Source organism: Sapajus apella, unplaced genomic scaffold (assembly GCF_009761245.1).
Source record: "Sapajus apella isolate SASKATOON/1434 unplaced genomic scaffold, GSC_monkey_1.0 scaffold12, whole genome shotgun sequence".
NCBI lineage: Eukaryota > Metazoa > Chordata > Mammalia > Primates > Cebidae > Sapajus > Sapajus apella.
In genome coordinates, this window is record NW_022436952.1 from 905,044 (window position 1) to 919,804 (window position 14,761).

At 49.8% G+C, this 14,761-nt stretch overlaps 2 protein-coding genes across 11 annotated transcripts in view; one reads left to right on the top strand and one right to left on the bottom strand.

The window, feature by feature from the left end:
* ETV4 (ETS variant transcription factor 4) overlaps window positions 1-4,882 on the top strand; it is a 19,688-nt gene extending 14,806 nt beyond the window's left edge. For 2 of the 6 annotated variants that reach the window (XM_032279501.1, XM_032279503.1), the window contains 5 exons: window positions 2,527-2,601; window positions 2,754-2,822; window positions 3,033-3,205; window positions 3,475-3,576; window positions 3,968-4,882. In XM_032279501.1, coding sequence (XP_032135392.1) covers window positions 2,527-2,601; window positions 2,754-2,822; window positions 3,033-3,205; window positions 3,475-3,576; window positions 3,968-4,192 — 644 coding nt within the window. In that variant the 3' untranslated portion in view covers window positions 4,193-4,882. Of the gene's footprint in view, window positions 1-2,526; window positions 2,602-2,753; window positions 3,206-3,474; window positions 3,577-3,967 lie in introns of all 6 variants that reach the window. The other 4 variants (XM_032279497.1, XM_032279500.1, XM_032279502.1 and 1 more) reach the window with 3 other exon arrangements.
* Window positions 4,883-5,934: 1,052 nt separating this feature from the next.
* DHX8 (DEAH-box helicase 8) overlaps window positions 5,935-14,761 on the bottom strand; it is a 39,479-nt gene continuing 30,652 nt past the window's right edge. For 2 of the 5 annotated variants that reach the window (XM_032279496.1, XM_032279495.1), the window contains exons 18-23: window positions 14,543-14,698; window positions 11,658-11,795; window positions 11,055-11,183; window positions 10,386-10,582; window positions 9,724-9,903; window positions 5,935-6,231 (exon numbers count right to left, since the gene is read on the bottom strand). In XM_032279496.1, the coding sequence (XP_032135387.1) occupies window positions 6,129-6,231; window positions 9,724-9,903; window positions 10,386-10,582; window positions 11,055-11,183; window positions 11,658-11,795; window positions 14,543-14,698 (903 nt within the window). In that variant the 3' untranslated portion in view covers window positions 5,935-6,128. Of the gene's footprint in view, window positions 6,232-8,345; window positions 9,042-9,723; window positions 9,904-10,385; window positions 10,583-11,054; window positions 11,184-11,657; window positions 11,796-14,542; window positions 14,699-14,761 lie in introns of those variants that run through there. The other 3 variants (XM_032279492.1, XM_032279493.1, XM_032279494.1) reach the window with 3 other exon arrangements.

Consider the following 14,761-nt stretch of genomic DNA (forward strand, 5'->3'; position numbering starts at 1 on the left):
GTGCATGCCACCACACCTGGCTAATTTTTCTGTATTTTTAGTAAAGATGGGATTTCACCCTGTTACCCAGGATGGTCTTGATCTCCTGACCTCATGATCTTCCAGTCTGGGCCGCCTCCCAAAGTGCTGGGATTATAGGTGTGAGCCACTATGCCCAGCCTATTGTTAATTTTCAATTAGCAAACCTATATTCAGATTAAAAGATAAACAGCCCTCCCCCATGGTGATTTATCTGTAATCCCAGCACTTTAGGAGGCCAAGGTGGGAGGATCGCCTGAGCCCAGGAGTTAGTTCAAGGCCGGCCTGGGCAACAAAGTGAGATCTCCTGTCTGTTTATAAAAAAGTAAAATAAACATAAAATAAAGGGGGATGTAGATCCTGCCCTCAGGAAGCTTGTGACTTAATAGGAAAGTTAAGGCATTTATTTCTATTGAACAGGTGTTTGAGGTTTTAATTACCCACAAAGACCAAACTACTGTGATGGGAACGTGAGTGTGCAGAGTTGGGAAATACAGAGATGAATAGGATGTGTCTGGTCCCTATCCCCACAGAAGTTAAAAAACACAAAGGGATTTGAATGAAGAGAAACATGAACTTGAAACTAGCCAGGCTCATCATTCTTTCTAGTTCTCAGTAGGAGTGCAGGGTGTTTTGTTTGTTTGTTTGCATGTTTTGAGACAGAGTCTCCCTCTGGAGACTCACCCAGGCTGGAGTGCAGTGATGCGTGTGTTTGTTTTGAGACAGTCTCACTCTGTTGCCCAGGCTGGAGTGCAGTGGTGCGATCTCAGCTCACTGCAACCCCCATCACCTGGGTTCAAGTGATTCTCATGCCTCAGCCTCCCAAGTAGCTGGGATTACAGGCGCCCACCACCACAGCTGGCTAATTTTTGCATTTTTAGTAGAGACGGAGTTTCATCATGTTGGCAGGTTAATACGTGGTTTGCACATCCTGTTTGAGCCTCCCAGTTGATGTATGCCCTGGCCAGAGGCTGGGCACTGGAAGTAGGAACTTATTTAAGTTCTAGTTCCACCTGACTGCTGACTGGAGTGAAATGCACTCAGCTATGTTCATAAATAGCTATAGTTCAAGGCCCCAAGGGCTGAGGGAGGGCCAGTCCCAGGAAGGGCCCAGAAAACCCTGCCTTTTCTTCTTTTCTCCTGCCTTTTGTTACATTGTTACTAGCCCCAAATCTGAGTTTATGAGAGTAGGCCCAGAGCCAGCTAGAACTTTAGAATTTCTCTTTTTGTGGTGCCCACAACCTTTCAGGGGCAGGGGGATGAGCCGCAAACCCCTAGGCTGTCCGACTGAGAACCGGATGGGTGCTCCTGTCCTCAAATCCAGGGCCTAAGTCTGACCCAGGCTTGGCAGTGAGCTGGGAGAGGAGGAGGGAGGCACTCTTGCCGCTGACCTTCAAAGGCTATAGACCGGAGGGGATCGTGTTACATGCCCTTGAACTCCTGCCCCTCCCCCCAGCTACGCCTGAATGGAGTCAGGAATTCCATTCACAAAATGGATGCATGAATGAGCCCACCCTCCCGCCTCCTCCCTGAGGTGTCGGGTTTCACCATCTTCTCATTCATAGGTGGGAGTGGAGTGGAGTGGGGGGAGGGCGGGAAGGGGTTGGAACTTGAACGGGTGGCTTTACGCAGCCGCCTCCCCGATGTGGAGTAGGGAGGTTCCTATCCTATGGAATGGAATGAAATGAAGTGGAATGTGCTCTGTTAGACCTGAAAAAACAAGGCCCAGTGCCCACTGCCTCTTCCCCAGGTGCATGCAGGCACACACTCTCAGTTTCAGTCACACACACACGTGCGCACAGGACTGGGAATCTGACCTGCTGACCGGACATTTGTCCATTCTGAGGGAGTCAGGCGTGGACACCGAACCCTTTCTCCGGACGTTCATCTCGCCCTCCCTCCTCCCTCTGAACCCGCAGGAAACAGCTGCTCCTTGGCAGCTTGGGCCTTACAGAACAGCTTGCCCAGCCCCCGCTGCTGCCTTCCATGGCCTCTGCCCCAGCCCTCAAGTTGAGGGGCTCCAGCTTCACACTCCCTCTGGGTGAACTTCCCCTGGGATTTTGTGGTTGGCAGGCAACTTGGGCAAAGAATAGTCACCAGGAAGCAGGCCAGAAGGAAGAACTTTTTTTTTTGAGACTTAAGTCTCATTCTGTTGCCCAGGCTGGAGTGCAATGGCGGGATCTCTGCTCACCACAATTGTCGCCTCCCGGATTCAAGCAATTCTCCTGTCTCAGCCTCCTGGGTAGCTGGGATTACAGGCAAGCGCCACCACGCCTGGCTAATTTTTTTGTATTTTTAGTAGAGATGGGATTCACCATGTTGGTCAGGCTGGTCTCAAACTCCTGACCTCGTGATCCACCCACCTTGGCCTCCCAAAGTGCTGGGATTACAGGCGTGAGCCACCGAGCCGGCCTAGGAAGAACTTCTTGAATGTGGATAGGATTTCCTCCTCCCCTCCCCCCCAGCTCCACCCTAGCCACCTCTCACATTCCCCTTTCTTCCCCACAGATCTCACCGGGTGTGCATCAATGTACCTCCACACAGAGGGCTTCCCCGGGCCCTCTCCAGGTGACGGGGCCATGGGTAAGGCAGTTCCCCTTCCCCTGCCAAGCCCTCCATGTTGGGGGAGGGAGTGCTGCCATGGGGGAGGGTCTCCCTGGCCAGGAGTCCCTCTGGACTGTGGAGTTTCATCAGTGAACCCCCAAATCTGAGCAACCCCTAACTTCCTCCACAAGGCTATGGCTATGAGAAAACTCTGCGACCATTCCCAGATGATGTCTGCGTTGTCCCTGAGAAATTTGAAGGTCAGAGAAGTGACTGTTCATGGGAGGGTCAAGGTCTTATCATGCTGTGTCCCCGAAGGAGTCACATCACGTTTCATGGTTGCAAGAGGGTGGGACCCATAGAAAAGTGCCTGGGGAGACCCCTTGGAGAAATCCCTGGGGTGAGGGGAGGCAGTTGCTTGGGGGACCAAAAGACCCAAACCCCACACTTCCTATTTTCATGTTCCCCAGGAGACATCAAGCAGGAAGGGGTTGGTGCATTTCGAGAGGGGCCACCCTACCAGCGCCGGGGTGCCCTGCAGCTGTGGCAATTTCTGGTGGCCCTGCTGGATGACCCAACAAATGCCCATTTCATTGCCTGGACGGGCCGGGGAATGGAGTTCAAGCTCATTGAGCCTGAGGAGGTGGGCCTCTCAGATATCCCCAGCCCTCCTTTCTAAAGTTGAGGGCCTGGAGATGGGAGAACCTGGGGAATGGTGGCATGTGCCTCCATCATGATCCTTGCTTTACCGGACTGGAATTCTTGCCAAGCCTAAGTTTATGCGCTGATGCTTTGTTGCCAGGCTGGCGTAGAACTTTGCACCGAGAATCTCAAGTGCTCTTTCTGACCTTTCCCCCATGTTTTTTCCTCTGCCAAGGTAGCATGTCCACCCCAAAACTGTTTTGTCCCCAGGTTGCCAGGCTCTGGGGCATCCAGAAGAACCGGCCAGCCATGAATTACGACAAGCTGAGCCGCTCGCTCCGATACTACTATGAGAAAGGCATCATGCAGAAGGTGGGAGCTGTGGGTCCAGGGACAAGGTGGTGGGGGCAGTGGCTGTGGGAAGCTAATGGGGAGAGGGTCAGAAGGGCAGTTCTCAGCAACTCTGTAGGATCAGATAATGAATCGGTCAGAGGGACAAGAAATTGTGCACAATCCCAAGGTTCTCCTCTCCCAAAAACGTGCTACACTGGAACTGAGAAGCCCCAAGCAGGGAGAAATTGAAATGAAAAAGGAGGAAGAAATGTGAAGGGAGAGTCAGCTTCTCAGGGGAACCAGCATGGGAGAGAAATGCCCTGAGCATCTGCCTGGACTGGTAGAAGGCTACATTCCCCACTCCCCCACCTTACCCCATACCAAGGCTGCGGGGCTAGCCAGGCTGACTAGCCCTTCTCTCTCCCCATAGGTGGCTGGAGAGCGTTACGTGTACAAGTTTGTGTGTGAGCCCGAGGCCCTCTTCTCTTTGGCCTTCCCGGACAATCAGCGTCCAGCTCTGAAGGCCGAGTTTGACCGGCCGGTCAGTGAGGAGGACACAGTCCCTTTGTCCCACTTGGACGAGAGTCCCGCCTACCTCCCAGAGCTCGCTGTCCCTGCCCAGCTGTTTGGCCCCAAGGGTGGCTACTCTTACTAGCCCCCAGCGGCTATTCCCTCTGCCGCAGGTGGGTGCTGCCCTGCGTACATATAGTTGAATTTGGTGTTGGGGAAACCTTCATCTGAAACCCACAGATGACTCTGGGCAGATCCCCACTGTCCTACCAGTTGCCCTGGCCCAGACTCTGAGCTGCTCACCAGTCACTGGAAAGGAAAAGTGGAGAAATGGCAAGTCTATAAAGGTGGAGTCTCAGAAACTCCCCTGGGGGCTCCACCTGGGCCCTGGGGAATTCAGCTCAGCTTCTTCCCAGGTCCTGCTTCCTGTGTCCACGCCCCCTACACCTTTTCCCCAACCACAGAGAACAAGAGTTTGTTCTGTTCTGGGGGACAGAGAAGGCGCTTCCCAACTTAAACTGGCATGAGGGAGAGGAGGTTCGCTGAGATCCCCAGATCGTCCCACTGCGTGGAGACAGAAGCCTGGACTCTGCCCCAAGCTGTGGCCCCGGGTGGGTTCCGGCTTGTCAGTTCTTGGTGCTCTGTGTTTCCGGAGGCAGGGGGAGGTTGAAGAGAGGAACCTGGGATGGGGGGTGCTGGGTGGAAGCCGAGAGGGATGGGTTCCTGCTCCAAGGGGCCCTTTGCCTTTCTTCCGCCCTTTCCTAGGCCCAGTTTCCACTTCCACCTCCACCACATCTACCAGACCTTAATAAAGCCCCACTTCTCCCATTAGTTATCCTGTGTCCTCTTTGCTGTCCTGTGAAAACTGACCTGGGGATGGAAAGAGCTCTGGCCTTGGAGCAGAGCTCACTGGTTTGGGGCCAGGCCCTGACATTTAATCCCCATGTGGATTTGAAAAAAGATACCTATTTTTCTTCTGAAAAATGGGCTTAATGATACCTGCTCTTCCCCCTTCCCAGCATTACTGTGTGAAGATCCAGAAATAATGGACAGGGGTACTTGATAACCTGGACAGGCGTCCCTTGTGCACTTTGAGCCTGCTTCCTGCAGCAGTCTCCCTGGCCCTGCGGGTGGGGCAGGTGGGCCACTGCGTTGCAAGGCTCTCCCCCTGGGACTTCTTCAGGCAGGGTTTTGGTTTTTGGTTTCTGTGATCCTAACTCTTCCCCTGGCCCTGCTGCCCCACATAGACCCCAATTGCATGTCCTCCATCCTACCTCAGCTCCTAGGTTGCTACTTTTGCTGGGGCTGGGGACAACTGTTTGGAGAATGGGCCAAAGGAGAAAGACTCCCAGGCCAGATGGTATAGGGAGAGGCTAGAGCAGGCCCTGGATTCTGGCCAGTGGAGACTAGATCTTCAGGGGAGTGGGGGAGTGGGAAACACCTAGATTCTCCTTGCCCAAATTTGGGAGAGATCAGAGTCCTGAGGCTGAGCTTTTTGGGTGTGGGTAGAAACGGCAAAGCGGACAACATGGTGACACCTGCGGAGGAAGTATGACTGAGTAGGGGTGACAAGAGGTGGGAGGGGCAGAGTGGGTGCTTCCAGACCCAGCTCCTGTGTAAACCACTGCCCGGGAGACAGGCTCAGGTACAAACAGGGGCTCTCGTGTTAAACAGAAATTGCAGCTGTTCTGAGGTTGGGGCCAGCCCAACTCTGTTCATGCCTGAACTGCCAGCAGCCTTGGCCCAGCAACAACCTGAGACCATCCCTTGGAGGGACACCCCAACCACCATCCAAAAATAAAAGGCAACATTACTGCTTCCTAGAAACACAAAACATCAATGTACTGATACCCTTTAGAGCAAGAAACAGAAAATAAATTTTAAAAATAACTTTTAAAAATATATAATTTAATTCCACATTAAAGCCAAGCTATCATGGTGGGAAGAAGGTATAAAAATGTGGTGGAGACCCTGAGAGCTGAGTACACACATGAAGAGAGGGATTGAGATGAGAAGCAGCATCCAGGGAAAGCGAGGTCTCTGCAGGCTGAGAGGATTGCCTCTGCCCTCTGAACTGTTCATTAGCAGGTCACCAGTCCCAGTTCTTTGTTCAAATCCTCAAACTTGGAGGGGCACTGCTCCAATGAGACAGCTATAGCACCCATGGGGAGGAAGTGCTTTGGGCTGCAGTAGACAGTCAAAGCCAACTCGTCCCGGCAGGATGAAGTAAACCTGGACTGAGGAGCCTGACCCAGCAGCGGAGCTCACACATGCCCCATGGGGACGATCCCCCCATATACATAAACAGCGCACTCAGCACATGTGCAGAGGCAGGCAACTCCTGAGCCTGCTTCCCGCTGGGTTGGGGTGAACAACATACTTTAATGGCCAAAAAGATCCCAGCTCTCTGCATGAGACCCACATCCTCTCCTGGGCTGTCACTCAATCTTGGGAAATACTGGTTCAATGAAGAGAAACAAGGGCTCCATTGTGTGAGAGCAGCAGGCAAGCTCCCCTTCTGCATCTGGACAGGACCCCCTCCTCTCCCTCAGAGCAGGCTCAGCTCAGCTCCCCACACTGCTTTCCTGATAGTCAAAAGGTCAGACCCCAGCTATGCTGTCATAGCAGAGAAGTGACCTCAGCTCTAGGGTAGAGATGGTCAATGAACACCCACAGAACGGGGATCCTTTTTTCCTCACCTAAGCCAGAAAGATAACCTACCCTGCTGCCATTATCCTTGGCCCATTCAACATTCCTTTTCAACCTCAGCTTAAAACCCAAGCCTCCCTCCCCAGGTGCCAACACTGTCAGTGCTGGGCACTGTCGGGACAGGCTGAGCCACCACATCCAGGAGTTTATTTCTGAATGGGGAAGATTTAGGCTGGAATTAAGACTGGGAGACAGGTGTGGTGGTGTGCACCTATAGTCTGAGCTACTGGGGAGGCTGAGGCGGGAGGATAACTTGAGCCCAGGAGTTTGACGCCAGCCTGGGCTCAAGACCCTATCTCAAAAAAATAAAACAAAACCAGATTGGGGAGGTGGATGCCAGTTGCCGTTTCCCCTTTGGCTTCATTTGAGGTCCCTGCTCTGTCTCTCCCCAGAAGGCTCCAAGGCTAACACACAACAATGCCCTGCCCCTTGATGACTGGCCTGGGCTTACTGAAGGCACAAAGACAGAATCAGGAGGCCACTCACTCAGCTTAACAAAGGGGCAGGGATCAGCAGTCAGCAGGTTGCCTGGCCTATATTCCTCTCCCTTAGACTCTGAATTGTGTCTTTAGGGTGTGGTTTGCTGCCCAGTGACAATATACATTCCTTTATATCCTGGAATGTTGTATAGTCTCTTTTCGTTTCTGGCATATAGTTCTACAGTAGTTCTAGCATTTACATCACTTCAGAACTTGCTAATAACCTAAGGATGGGAGAAGCAGCACCGTAACAGGATGTGCCCAATCTCCCAGCGGCTTCTGTACAAGCACTACATCCAGACCAGCTTTCCACCAGTTCCACAACCTGGCCTGGCAAGACCTGCCTGATGTTTTTCCAGGTAAGGAGCCTCCTCCGTGCGCTTTGGGAGGCGGAGGCAGGAGGATTGCCTGAAGCCAGGAATTGGAGAGCAGCCTGGGGAACATAGTGAGAGCCCATCTCTATGGGGAAAAAAAAAAAAAAAAGAGCCTCCTCAGGAGCTGTGAGGGGGGCACAAGGAGGTGGCCATTCCCCAACCAAGTGCCAGGAAAAACCCACAAGAACAAGCCCTGGAGCACAGATTCCAGGCAGCACAGACCAGCTGAGAGGAGAGGTGTTATGTTTGTTTTCTGTTTGGGGTGGGAAAAGGGAGGTTTTTACCATAAAATTCCTTTGTTAAAGTCCATCCAGGACCTCAGGGGAAAAAAATAAAAACAAAATAAAATAAAAGCCGCGTTGTTACTTAGTATGTTTCAAAAGGAAATGGGACATGCTGCATGTTGTGAATGTGGCAGGAGGTTGAGGGAGCAGGGGGCCTTCTGTGTTTAATACGTGGCATCCGTAACCACTCAGGCCTCCAGACTGACGTGCTCTGTGGAGAGGACGTGGTTAATCATGGGGTGATCCCCCAGCACGGCCGCTGATGCTGAAAGACAAGGCTGGAGGTCTGGGCTGTACATCACTTCTGAGCCCAAAGAGGCCCTGCGCTTCTGGTTTTAGGGGATTCTCATCATGTGCACCCGAGCACAGATGCTAAATCTCCCTCAGCCTGTGCCCAGGCCAGTATCCTACCCTTTCAGCTAAACGAAACAGTCACAGAAAATCATTTTAGATTCCTTAAGAAAATAAATATTTCCATGGAGGTCAAACCAAAGTACAGGGGCTGGAGAAGGGGTGGGAAACCCTGGGGCACACACTTTAGACGAGCACAGTAGCTCCTGCCAGCTGGGGCATCAGCGCCCTCCCCATGTCCCTGCACGAGACACTCACCTACTCTCCTTTCCCACCCTGGGACTGCACAAGTTGCCCCTTTCTTGAAGTTGATGCAATGTCTCCGTGTTAGCTATGAGCTCCCAACAGGCCCCAAGGACTTGGGTTGATGGGGGCTGGAGGCTCTTGCCAAAGCCAAGCCTAAATCCCTGTTTCTATTTTATTAGCAGGGAAGAAATGAGAGTCAAGTTGAGAAAATGCCCAGTTAAGACAGTCAGTCACAGGACAGCTGTATTCTCAGGACCAGCCTGTCATCAATGAGAATAAGTCCAAGCCCCGGGCTACTGCTGCCGGAGAGGCAAATGAACACGCTTGCCTTTCAGCGCCGTCGGAAGGCCCGGGATATTCTCCAGGCATTGGGTTCCTCATAGCGGTTGTACAAGGGTTCCAGACGCTGCTGCTTCTTCTGTTTGCTTAGCTTAGTTGGGTCGGAGACCTTGAAGAAGGCTGGGGCAAACTCCACAAGCCACCGGGGGTCAATGGTGGTAACCTCACGCATGTATTCCTTGGTGGTCAGCACCAGCTCGTGGTATACCACCCTATGGGGGGAGAGAGACAGAACTCAAGCCTTTGGATGCAGGTCCCACTCTACGGTCAACCTGATCCCTAGTAGGCCTCAGCTGAGCTTACATTTTATCCTCTTACCTCTCACGCCTGACCCCTACAAGACTGCAGACTGTTTATGATAGCCACACCCAATACTGAAGCACCTGCACACCTCTAACCACAAGAAAGGTCTCAGGAGAATGTGTTCTAGTCCTGGCTCTGGCTCTAACTAGTTGAGTGACATGGAGCCAGTCACATCCCTTCTCTAATCTGCTTCTTGCTCTATAGGGTGGCTTATTAGAATGTTTCCACAGAAATCTAGGGCCCTGAAGAGGGGTCTCACACACTGCCACAAGGGATGGGGAAGGCCAAACAGGCAAGAAGCTACATTTCTAACCCTTCTACTGTGATAACATGGTGGTTTTGAATCAGTTTTATATTAGGGTTCTAGAGAAAGAGTCCTTTTTTAAAAAAAATTGTTACTTTAAAACTACATCTCTAGGTAGTTTTTTTAAACCACAAATTTTTTTTCAACTAGGTCTCACCCCTATGATTTTAATTCTCACATAGGGTTTGATACGTTGTGCTTAATTCAGGTTTCTGCTGCTCAAGAAATACAAGCAATGTTATAACAGGAAGTACTGGGAATAGGGACCCTGGGACGCGTCCACCTACCATTCTGGCTGTCTGTTGAAGAGGGCACTGGAAGGATGGATGTAGACCACCTGCTGGTCGATCAGCGTCCGGTAACCCTCCTGTGGGTCTTTCTTGGCGGCATTACGGAAGAACCCACTGCAGATGGCCTTCTGTACTCGGACTGTGGACTTGCCACAGGAAACAACATCCAGCTTGTGTCTATCAAGATAGGACAAAAGATGTGACCCCACTCTGCTTTCAGAGGTTTTATTTTCCACAATGGCAGTGCCCAACACCCCCATCTTGGGGTGCCCAGAGTAGTCACTAGGACCTTCCTTCCAGCCCTAAGTGTACTACAGAGGCAGCTCTACACAGTGGGCAGACGGAGGCACTCAGAGGCAGATATTTTGTTTAGACGCGAATTCAATTCCAGAGTAATAATGTTCCAGGGGCTTGTAAACAAAGAGCATTTCTTCAACAACTGACAAATAATCTTCCCTTAGGAACTTTCTGAGGTAATTCTCAGCCATACCCTGGCTTGGTGAGAAGGAATATAACAAAGATGGAAAAGCTGGAGGAAGAGGGTTATGTGAGGAGCAAGAGAAAAGGTGCCTATAGCTTTATAGGTACACACAGATGAACAGACATGATACTCAAGATGGTTCAACTCAAACATGGGGAGTCATCAGATTCCGGCCTACCTGTCCATTATGCCTAACATCTGCTTGCGAATGTCCTGGGCCCGGCGCAGGGAACGAGCCTGGATAAAGTTCTCATAGCACCATGGGTTGGAGAACTTGTTATTCTTCCAGGAGTTGTACACAGCTAGCAGGGTGAGGTGGTCCCCTTCAGTCTGGTGGAATTTGGCCTTCTTCTGATCTGCAAGGGCTTGTTTATCCTGCCAAGCAGTGGGACAGAGGATCATTTCCGACCCAACAGCTACTAACTGAACATGGAGCAATTCTAGGGAGCCCTAAAAGGCCCTATGGAAAGTGTCCACATCAGGCCAGGCATGATGGCTCGGGCCTGTAATCCTAGAATTTTGGGAGGCTGAGGCAAGAGGATCACTTGAGGCCAGGAGTTTGAGACCTGGCCAACATGGTGCAACCCCATCTCTACTAAAAATACAAAAATTAGCAGGGCATGGTGGTGCACGCCTGTAATCCCAGCTGCTCTGGAGGCTGAGGCAGGAAAATTGCTTGAACCCGGGAGGCGGAGACTGCAAGACTGCGCCACTGCCCTCCAGCCTGGGGGCGGAGTGAGGCTCCATCTCAAAAAAAAAAAAATTTCCACATCAGCATTGGAATGGCAACAGGCCAACTACCCCAACTTCACAGCACCCCATCTAAACCTGGATGTGAACTTCCTACCTTGGGCCTATAGAAGACGTTCTGCACAGACAGCATGGATACAATGGTCAGCATTTCCTCACTGCAGCCCAGATGCACAGACATGATGAGCATTTTGCATAGCATTGGCTCCAGAGGAAACTCTGCCATCTAGAGGGAGAAAGAAAAACGACAACTACTTCCCTGTGGAAGACACTTTTGGATTCACCATAGCAAGACCTTGGTAGCAACACAGATTTTCCCAAAGCATAATGATGCTGTGGGATGCCTTTCTCTATCAGAAGAATGCTGTTGTTTATTCTTTTCCCAAATAAAATCCAAAGGGATGTATGTGACCAAGCACATAACTACTGTTGGGGTAGGTGAGAATTTTGCAGATGCCTTTTCTAAGTAAGGCTAGACTCACTAATATATCCTGAGGCAAAATTAACTGTGAACACCTTTTTCCATAAAGACGAAACAGTTTAAAGTGATAGTGGAGAAATCCAGGTAAAAAACAAGCATTGATAATTCTACTCAAAGCTTATCCATGGTCTCAACTCTTGATTTTGTACAGACCAAAGGATGTGAAAGGCTGACCAGGGAATCTTCCCAAAAGCACAGAAAGTTAAGTCTGTCCCCTACCCGGCGGCCCAAGCGAGTGAGCAGACCCTCGTCGTCCAGGGCCCCCAGTGTATACAGCTGCTCCATGGCGGTGATCAAAGTTTCCATTGGTGGGGCATCCATGAAATCAAAGGACAGCAGGTCATTGATACCCATGGCCTAGAACAGAAAGGAACAAGGCAGGTGATAAGAGGGTCGGTCTAGCCAGTGTTAGCATGTGGGGAAGCTATTTGTTACTTTATTTCCCACTTCTTCAATTGCAATTAGGAAGCCACCAGTGAGACTGATGTAACATCCAGGGCTGGGCCACAGAAAACTCAGACTATTATAATAGAAAGCACATACCTGAGACAGAGTCGCACTCTGTCATCCAGGCTGGAGTACAGTGGCCCAATCTCAGCTCAATGCAGCCTCAACCTCCCGGGTTCAAGCAATTCTCCTGCCTCAGCATCCCGACTAGCTGGGATCACAGGCATCTGCCATCATGTCCAGCTAATTTTTGTATTTTCAGTAGTGATAGGGTTTTACCATGTTGGCTGGGCTGGTCTTGGCCAGGCACGGTGCCTCACGTCTGTAATCCCAGCACTTTGGGAGGCCGAGGGGGGCAGATCACGAGGTCAGGAGTTCGAGACCAGCCTGGCCAATATGGTGACACCCCATGTCTACTAAACATACAAAAATTAGCCAGGTATGGTGGCACGTGCCTGTAGTCCCAGCCACTCGGGAGGCTGAGGCAGGAAAATTGCTTGAAGCCGGGAGGCAGAGGTTGCAGTAAGCCGAGATTCCGCCATTGCACTCCAGCCTGGCAACAGAGCAAGCCTCCTCCTTAAAAAAAGAAAAAGAAAAAAGAACTGAAAGCAGACTCAGCATTATTGGTAATAGCCAAAAGGGAGAAACAATCCAAATGTTTCTGCTGAAGAATGGATAAACAAAATGTGGTATATACATACAACAGAATACTAGTCACCCTTAGAAAAGAATGAAAGAAATGAATAAACCTTGAAAACAACATGAATAAATCTGGAAAACATTATTCTAAGTGAAACAAGCCAGATACAAAAGAATACTGTATGATTCCACTTAAATGAAGTTATCTAGAATAGACAAATTCACAGAGGTAGAAAGTAGAATAGTAGTTACCAAGTGACAGAGAGAGGGGAGTTACTGTTTAAGGAGTACAGAGTTTCTGTTTGGGACAATGAAAAAGTTCTGGAAATGGATGTTGGTGATGGTTGCACAGCACCGTGAATGTATTTAATGCCACTGAATTGTACACTTTAAAAAGGTTACAATCGTAAATGTTGTTATGTATTTTACAAGAATAATAACAATATAGTCTACCAGCTTGTCCTGTCTCTTGCATACCTCGTTTCTACTACATATCTATGAGGGACCTCGTACCATGCTAGGTGGGAGGGATATAAAGATGGCCAAGATATGGCCTCTGCTTTCAGAGGGTTCACACTGGGTGAGAACTATGTTCACAAAACCACAACACAGTGCAATCTACATGCCTGGCATGTAGCAGGTGTTTAATACATTTATTAGCTAATTTGATGAATAAAAGAAACGACTGAATGATGATGATTCAAGTGTGTATAAAGTGTGATGTGGTAGGACCGAAGCTTTCTATTTCTTTCTCATAAAGTGATTGTGACCATAAACACAGCAGGTGTTCAATACATGCTTATTGTGTGAATAGTAACTATGAGGAATTATGTTAGCAATCATCAAGCTAGGCGCTGTGCCAAGTATCTTCACCTACATTATCTCTCTTATCTTTCCAACAAATACTATTTTTTTTTTGAGACAGAGTTTCACTCTTATTGCCCAGGCTGGAGTACAGTGGCATGATCTCAACTCACCACGATCTCCGCCTCCCAGGTTCAAGCGATTCTCCTGCCTCAGCCTCCCAAGTAGTTGGGATTTTAAGCATGCACCACTAAGTCCATCTAATGTTGTATTTTTAGTAGAGATGGGGTTTCTTCATGTTGCTCAGGGTGGTCTCGAAGTGCCAACTTCAGGTGATCTGCCTATCTCGGCCTCCCAAAGTGCTGGGATTACAGGCGTGAGCCACTGCGCCCAGTCTCCAACAAATAATATTAACAGCCCTTTTTTCAGAGAAGAACACAGAGCAGAGGGCAAAGTAAATAAACTTGCCCAAAGTCACCCAGTTTGGAGCTGAGGTCTGAGCCACAGATGCCTCTCTGTTGGCACTCCAGAGACTGGAGCAGGTTTCTTTTTTCTTTCTGAAGCTCTGTGTTAGCCTCTCTTACAGGGAATAAATAATAAATGACAATAGAGCACTCTGCACCAGAAAGTGCCAGGGCTCCAGGGTAGCATCAGTGTCGGGGGAAATGCCATCAGCTGGGAAATTACTCGAACAGCTCCTCCTGCCAAAAGAGAATGAAGTCCTCACTGGGGACTGAGAGAGGAAGAACAATGATTCAGAATGAAAACCAAGCCCCTGAGAGCCAGTCTGAAATCTGTGCTGACAGTTCCCTTACAAAGTTTTTGAAGAGGGAGTTTTTTTTCTCTGTTCTAAAGGAACAGAATTGGATCTGAACACTAAAGGGGTTGAGGTTAAGTGTGTTTGTCCACAGTTTGGCATTGATTATATTTTTCTAATTTCCTTTTAGAAAATGCTCCTAACTACAGCCTTTTACAACCTAATATCCTGCTAGTTGTTACGGTAAGAAAAAAATGTGTGTTCACAGCAGACATGCCAACTTAGCCCCAGACCTGCCATGAGAGGTGGTTATCACAGCCATTTGCATTTCACTCAAAGGGACTGGTTCCATGAGGTTACTAAAGTATTTAACAAGCTTCATAAAACTGAGATTCATTTATGAAGTCCAGGATTAGACTCTTCCACCAACCCATTCTAACCAGACAGTGATTTCTACCTTGAGTGACAGCACCGTGCTTGCTAAGTTGGTTCTCTGGATTTCCGGCACGTTGGTGGTGAGCATTTCATCTCGGTAGGCACGTTCTGTATACAGCCTGTAACACTTCCCTGGGCCTGTTCTCCCAGCTCTGCCAGCTCGTTGCTTTGCCTGAGCCTAGAGGGGTGGGCATATAAAAGCAACATATCTGTTAAACACTGCTTAACAGCTTTACCCAGG